This window comes from Podarcis pityusensis (assembly GCF_964106645.2).
Source record: "Podarcis pityusensis genome assembly, chromosome: 1".
NCBI lineage: Eukaryota > Metazoa > Chordata > Lepidosauria > Squamata > Lacertidae > Podarcis > Podarcis pityusensis.
In genome coordinates this window covers 97,829,093-97,837,153 of record NC_138028.1, presented here as the reverse complement: position 1 = coordinate 97,837,153, position 8,061 = coordinate 97,829,093, and the positions used below count along the sequence as shown (strand labels likewise).

General features: G+C 45.1%; 1 protein-coding gene and 1 long non-coding RNA gene across 2 annotated transcripts in view; one reads left to right on the top strand and one right to left on the bottom strand.

The window, feature by feature from the left end:
* Positions 1-321: 321 nt before the first annotated feature.
* LOC308479641 lies at positions 322-7,680 on the bottom strand. The gene is made up of 3 exons (XR_013987770.1): positions 7,027-7,680; positions 5,377-5,507; positions 322-1,280 (listed from the first exon to the last, which is right to left on the bottom strand). It is a non-coding gene; the product is annotated as an uncharacterized lncRNA (long non-coding RNA).
* TMEM163 (transmembrane protein 163) overlaps positions 6,217-8,061 on the top strand; it is a 70,878-nt gene continuing 69,033 nt past the window's right edge. Inside the window, exon 1 of the mRNA XM_081008952.1 lies at positions 6,217-6,906. Coding sequence (XP_080865078.1) covers positions 6,732-6,906 — 175 coding nt within the window. The 5' untranslated portion in view covers positions 6,217-6,731. The remainder of the gene's footprint in view (positions 6,907-8,061) is intronic.

Here is an 8,061-nt window from a genome sequence, read left to right as displayed (position 1 = left end):
GCACAGTATGTACAGTACTTGCATTTCCTGTTACTCTAACGAAGTTTGATAACATCTTGGCTGTCTCTTAGTGCAGACCCCGGTCATCGAGCTTGAGCTTCTACAGCTGCCATGAACCACCATTGGCAGGATTGGCAGCAACAGCAGCAGGTTTGTTCTATGCTTAAGACAATATGTTTTCTCTTGTTAATTACCGATTGTTTTATTCTTAAAAATATGAAGCAGAAATAATAACGAGAATAATAATATCTAAAATCACTACGATGAAGATTTAAAACATTTTTAAAAATAAACGTAAGCTGATAGGATGACAAACACCATATTCATTGCTTATGGCAAAAACAGAAAGTACTACACTAACATGTTGCACATTTAGCACCCTCAAATCAGGGCTGTTTCTGCTTCAGTGTCCTAAGAAATAAAGTAAATGACTAGCAATAAACTTGTTTGACCACTTAGCATCAAAATACACCAAAGTGGTAAGTGTGCTCTTAGGGAACTGAGCAATGTGGAAAGACAAACAAACCATTTTCAGGCACCTGTGATGCAACATTTGGTTTCTCTGCATTATAATGACCTGTATAAAAATTGTCAACAGAAAACTACCTGACGCATATTCTAAAACACACCTGGGGAATTTTTTTCTGGTTTGCTTGCATAACAGCCTCTAGCCTCCCCCCCTTCTCTTTTAATGTGCTTCTTCAAAACTCTTCCTAGGGAACAAATGAAACTCCACTGATCATAAGACTGAATCTAAATATCCAGTAAAGATAACAGATTTTTGGATAGCCCATTCCTGGAAGCTGGTAAATTCTGATGAATTTAAGAATGCACTGAGGGAATCTTCCAGCTTGGCTTGCATTGGCTGGTGCTGTTCTTGAAGCTCTGGTTGATTTGTGGAATACAGGGATAACTCAGGTGGTTGGCAGGATCACTCCAAAGCAGCATCTCTTGCTTAGCAGAGCCTTACTGCTCCTTGGTATGCACTTAAGCTGAGGATATTGAAGCAAACTGGCAGTACAGGCTGGTCCATTGGGGCTAGTGGAGCATCAACCTCAGTCTTCCCTGCATCTGCCTGACCAGGAGGTGTCAATGGCTATCATTGTCCTCCTTGGTCTCAGTGTTGTCCTTATAAAATTCAGCAGGGAGAAAGATGTGGACAAAACTAGAGATAGTTGAATGTGCCTGTCATTGGCTCTGGCTCCATCTACTGTTGGGCTTTCTGTCTTCCAGCCCACCAGTTCCAATGGGCACAAGTCACCACTCCAAGTTGGAAACATCTGGAATCCAAGTGGAGGGAACACAACTGAACATTGGTATGAGCTCATCATTAAGATTACTCCATGGCTGTGATGATGGTTGAAGATGCATTTTTTTCTTCACAAGCCACTCAGTGTTCTCCAGCAGACCTTTTCCTGGTAAGTCAAGACTTGTTAAAATCTTGCTACTACTATGATGTAGTCAACCCCTCAGTGGCATGCTGTGACATGTTTGCAACTGGTTTTGAGAGTAAAATTACTTGTGTCCATCACAACTTCATTGTATGACACCTTGAGAGTTTTTTTTATAGGTGTATAGTAAGTATTACATACATAGGTAAAGGTACCCCTGCCCGTATGGGCCAGTTGTGTCCGACTCTAGGGTTGCGTGCTCATCTCGCTCTAGAGGCCGTGAGCTGGCGCCGTCCGAAGACACTTCTGGGTCACGTGGCCAGCATGACGAAGCTGCAGCTGGCGAGCCAGCACCAGCGCAGCACACGGAAACGATTACATACATACGGATGCAATCTGTTATAGTCCTTTGTATAGACCAGGCTTCCTCAACCTCAACCCTCCAGATGTTTTGAGACTACAATTCCCATCATCCCTGACCACTGGTCCTGCTAGCTAGGGATCATGGGAGTTGTAGGCCAAAAACATCTAGAGGGCCGAGGTTGAGGAAGCCTGGTATAGGCACAGCACAGAGTGCAATCCTATACATGTCTACTAAGAAGTAAGTCCAATTGGGTTCAGTGGGGCTTACTCCTAGGCAGTGGCAGGTGCCCATTGGGGCTGGTGGGGTGGAAGGCAACCTCCATCAGCCCCAGTCAAGTGTGGCCAATGCTCAGGAATTATGGGAGTTGTAGTCCAGCAGCTTCTGGAAAGCCACAGGCTCCCTGAACCTGCTTTAGTGTCTTCCTCCTATATGAAGGGAAATACTGCAATACTAACAGCAATATATGTAATAAAGAACACAGTCACCATATATTTACACTTGCATCCTTTCACAAGGAATATTTGTCCCACTGGTCAACAGCCCCCCCCCCCCCCGCACCAAATAAACATTTAATATGCACAGGTCTTTGAAAATTTAAAACAAACCAGCTCCTAGCTCAACCTTAATGTTTTTTTCCTCGATTCCATTTCCCTATTTAATAAACTTATATTTGAAAGCTCAGCTGAATGTATCTCAAGGATTAGTATTTAGGATTAAGAGATATTATATATATTTAAGCCATTGTTGTAATAGTCACTAACAAACGGTCCCAAATGACTGCTGTAAAAGCATTGCCGAAGTTCTGCCATTAATGAAAATTGCTGACTTTAGAAAACCATCCACAGCCTCATTCAGACAAGCTCAACAGGATGGATTTGAACTACATTTATTTTTAAACCCACTTTTCTTTATTCTTCACATCTAATAACTGCTAACAATCAAATCACAAATATTTAGTTGATGTATCAAATAATAAAATAATTGACGAGTACTTGGGACCTGATCCTGACTAGCTTCAGCTGAAGGTAAACAGAAGTCCACTTCAAACTATTTATTTTAAATCTGAGTACTAGGAAGTGTGTGTGGATGAGATTAGCCTCCATAAGAGAGGATCTTTGAGGTTTGATTAGTCTGCACTTAGGCAGAAAACAGTACACAGATCATAGAATTGCAAAGATGGAAGGGACTATGAGGGTCATCTAGTCTAACTCCATGCAATACAGAAATCTTTTTGCCTAGTATAAGGCTCCTGAGATCAAGTGCTACCAATTGAGCAATCTAACCACATATTCAAGCCTGGAAAAGGCATAAACTGGACATTTCTTAGTTTTCCCCTACCAGATGGAAGACAAAACTGACTAGAAGGGTGAGGCCTGTTGCAGCTTCAAAGGCGGATATTGCTAGGAGTAGAATTGGTATAATAGCAATTGTTGGAGTGTTGGTATTGAGGTAAATATGGCTATAATTAGGTACAGGGCTAATATTATACCCTCAGTACAGATTAGGATGGACATAAAGTGGATTCAATGGAAGGATAACCCTAAAAGGCTCAGCAGAAATGATGTATTTAATAAAAAGAGGACTGTTGACATGTCAGGGGTTCTGATGTGGTCAGAATTTACTAAGTCGAAATTAGTGGTCGTTGGTTAGACTAACTCCTTATTCAGCTCAATCAAAGCCGCCTGTGTTCAGTCATAAATAGGACCCGTAGTTAAGGCTGACTTCAGAGACAATGGACAAGAACCTTTCTCGTGTTGCTGGATAGGAGGACAGAGACTAGGGCAGTATAAATAAATTATAATTATTATAATTTTGTTACAGCAATAGGAAATAGATTGAGAGACACATGCCTTAGCCTTTTTTTGCCAGATACAGACCCTTTAAAAGCCATTTCTGTATTCACCTAATATCCAAAACAAATATTTTATACCAGGAATTTTAAGGTGTTAAAGGGTTCATTACTAAGTTAAAGTGCATAAATCTGTGAAATAATTCCAATTACCCTTTCCAACAATCTGAGGGGAAAACCATGCATTTCAAATGTTGAAAACATTTTATTAATCCTGGTATGTATTAAGTACCATCTAAAAATGCTAAAGAAAGAGACAGTCTCTGGAATAGTGTTTCAGCTTGTTTGGGAGTAATTACAATCTGGTGTGGGCGTGTTTGGGGCTCAGTTTTACAAATGGAAGACCAGATAGAGGATGTAGCCAGGAGCATTTGACCAGCTATGCTCATTTCTGAGGAGGCTAGAACTTTGCATGAAAAAACATGCCTTAGGTACAACTAGGTTGGATTAATTAAACACACAGTACATGGGGCTTTATTTGAAAAGTCTTGAGAAGCTTCAAATGGTCCCGTATGCAATTGCAAGGACGCTGGTGAGTGCATACCTCTGAGATCACATTGTACTGATTACCAACTTCTTTCCTGGCACAATTCAAAGCATTGGCAATTACCTCCAAAGCCCTAAATGACATAAGTCCAGATTGCTTCCTTCCATATCACCCTGCCTGCTGAAAATTGGATGGAAAGGGTCTTCTCTGGGTTCCACTTGGGTAGAAGAATGTTTAAGTGGGATGAAACAGTCTTCTCAGTGGTTGCACCTTGATTATGGAATATTTTGACCCATGAAGTTTGGTTGGCTCCCTTTCTTGCTGTTACTAAAAGCCCTTTTATTTTAGCAGACTTTGGTTGTATATAGGTCAGATTATCTATTTATGTTTGGTTTTGCCATAAAGTTCTCAGACTTGAGGTTTTAGCAACTATGGTAATTGTTTGATAACATTCTACCATAGTGGCTAAAACCAAACAATTACTATTTAAGGTTACACGAATTGCCGATCAGAAGGTCGGCGGTTTGAATCCCCGCGACGGGGTGAGCTCCTGTAGCTCAGTCCCTGCTCCTGCCAACCTAGCAGCTCGAAAGCACGTCAAAGTGCAAATAGATAAATAGGTACCGCTCCGGCGGTAAGGTAAACTGCATTTCCGTGCGCTGCTCTGGTTTGCCAGAAGTGGCTTAGTCATGCTGGCCACATGACCCGGAAGCTGTATGCCGGCTCCCTCGGCCAATAAAGCGAGATGAGCGTCGCAACCCCAGAGTCGGTCACGACTGGACCTAATGGTCAGGGGTCCCTTTACCTTATATTAATAAACAACAGCTAAGTGATGAAAAATTGGTAAGAAGTGACTGTAATATTGCATTCCCCTCCCCCAATAGGGAGGAAACCTAATTTATTTCAAATGAGTCAGGTTTTAGGACTCGTAACTTTCTTCAAAAATGTATAACTGACTTTTTCCTGTTTTAATGCGAGCCAAAGGTCTGGAGACCCTGCTGGTCTTGCCCAACCCACCATCCTATCCTTCTACTTGTCCATCAGCAGCCTTGCCTGCTTCAGTCCCTTCCAATAGTCACTTATTTTGTGGGCTTACTCACTAGTCCCTATATGTAGCCCCCCTTTTCCTATTGCCTTTGTGATGCATTTTCCTGAGTGGATAAGGCTAACCCATCACACAGGCTATAGAAAAATGTTTAGCCACCCACAAATCTAGACAGTTGGGACCATTCTGTGGCTGAGAACTTTTTTAACAGGTATTTTTCTGAACATCACATTAACTCACCTTAGGAAGTCCTTAACAGCGTGTGGACATTTTTGCTTATGCAATGGAGCAGCAGGAATCACAGTTGTTTCTCACCCCTTCCACATGTCTGACCTCCATAGCAGCTGGGGTCAGAAGGTGTGCTTCATATCCTGCAATTCAGGTATAATCTTGTGGTCTTTTTCATGTGTCACACACCCATTATGTATATGAATTTAGAAGGGGGAACACTTGGCGCTACCCTTACCATTCCTCCCCTCTAAGTGAATGTTTGCAAATAGGGATGGTGTCTCAACAAAATCAGACTGTATACCACTATGAGGCCTCAAACCTACCTATATAGACATCCATTTTCTAGGATTGGTTTTTGCCGTATTGAGTTCTGGCCAAAGCTGTACAGCTACATATCAAAATTTCTAAGGATTACCAATCTATGAAGCAAGAGGTGTTGGGAATGGGATGGCTCAAGATTTGCGATTTTCAGGATTACTGGGAAGAACTGTATTCAGTGGGGCTTACACCACAATCCTAACCATCACTTCAAAGTCCTGTTGAATTTAGCGGGGTTTATTCCCAGGTAGATAGGGTTAGGAGTGCAGCCTTACTCCTTGGTAAGTCTGCAACCCTAAAATTAGGTAGTAAGCCCCACTGAGCTCAACCAAACCTACTTGCGAGTAAACATACTATAGATTGCGCTGCATCTCTTTAAACAAGCAAGCTCGGGCTGAGGTAGTTTTTTGTTTTTATTTAAACCGCAATCGCTGCTACAATCCCCACACGCCCGGAAAGCCCTCCTCCTCCTCCTCTAATTTATAGCATTTTAAAAAGGGTGGCTGCGGGTTGAGCGCGCTGCTTCCACCAGCCGCGACCGAGACCTCTTTCGATAATAGGGCAGCGCACAAGTTGAATTAAACATAAACTTCCCATGATGCGGGTGGGAGCTCAGACTCGTGCTAACACGAGGTGTAGTGTCTCCTGCTAACTGCAGCCTAGCATTGGCTTCGGCTAACGGGAGGTTTTAGGCAAGGCTTGTTGGGACTCCGAGTGTGGAGAGACGCCGCCAGCTCTTGAGCCCCTCCGACGCCGGAGCTCGGGGAGGGGAGTTTGGGCGCGCTCTCGTCCGCCTCGAGGACGGTGGGAGGAGCCGAGCGACCGGGGAGGCCGCCGGCGGGTCCCACCTGCAGTTGATGTGCGAGGAGGAGCGACCAGGGCGAGGCGAGGCGACGGCCACTTTCGCTCGCTGCATGCCTGGCTCGTGAGAAGGAAGCCTCGGCGTCTCTTTCCCCGCGCGAGCCCGCCTTTTCCCCGGCTTGGCGTCCCCTGCCGCCTCGCCCTCTTCTTCCTTTGCTCTGCTTTCTCTGCCGCCTTGCCCAACTATGGAGACGTCCGGAGACGAACTGGGCGGCGGCAGCAACAGCTTCCCCGAGCCCACCATCGTGCAGCCCCCCGGGACCACTCCCCCGCCAGCCTACCCGGCCCGGGACCCGCAGCCAGCGGAGACGCTGCGCGTCGGGGAGGACGTGCAGTTCAGTGAAGAGCTGGAGGATAGAGGTGAGTCTTTGGGGCCAGTGACGTCTCCCCACAACATGCTTCTCCTCTCCCCCCCCCCCCGCAGAAACCAGGCTCCTGTCACGCGCCCATTTCTCTTCCTTTCCCGCGCGCGCCCTGCACCTGGCCGGCTCCCGAAAGATTCCTTAAGTTGCCGTCGAACAGGACCGACCCACCGCGAAGCCACGGCTCCCAGGCGACTCTCTAGGAAAGCCTTCTTTCAAACACCTCACCCCTATGGCCGGCTCCTTTCTACGCGCCTAGCGCTTCTCTCTCTCTCTCTCTCTCTCTCTCTCTCTCTCTCTCTCTCTCTCGCCATCCCGGGTCCGGCCAAGTCTCTGCAGCCCACCCGCTCGCCTCTATATCTCCCTCACGGACGTCCTAGCACTTTCTAATTTACCTCGCTGACCAATAAATCGCTACTCACTAAATTCTGCCACGTCGCTCTTGTAACCAGCTATATCATGCCAAGACCCCACACTTCATCCCTTCTTATGCCTTTACCGCCCTTTCCTTCCTATAGACCCATTTTTGCCGTGCATCCTCCATTGCTGAATCCTGCCTCCTGTATTTCACCTTCCTCAGCCACTCCTGCTTCTCATACATCATCTATGGACCTCCTGTGGTCTGTCTCCTCCACCGCTAGCTGTTCTTTCCTCACAACTCGTCTGCTTGTCGTCCATTGTCTTATCACCTGCAGCAGCCATCTGAATGACCATTCTCAGTCCTCCTTGACCCTTCTTAATAGTTGGACTGAAATCTTAACTCTGCTTGCCTGGGAGTAAGTCCCATTGAATTCATTAGGACTTACTTCAGAGTAGACAAGGTTAAGCTTGTGCTGTTGGTTTGTCTTTCATATTTAATTATTTCTCTCTCTCTCCACACACACACACACACACACACACTTAACACAATCTATTTTGCCAACCTTGCAGTTAAATTCTTTGCTCACTCATTCTTTTTTATTTTAGAAAAGAAATGGAGCACTGACAGCCTTAAACAAAGAAACACCAGCCTTTTCTTTAGTGTTGAACCACCCAGTCTTCAAAATGCAATTTAAAATGCATTCACTACAATGCAGACAGGCGTCCCCATTGACTGCAAAGAAAGCATGTTATTTTACCCATTCCACACCCCTTCTTAGAAAGAAGGGGCATT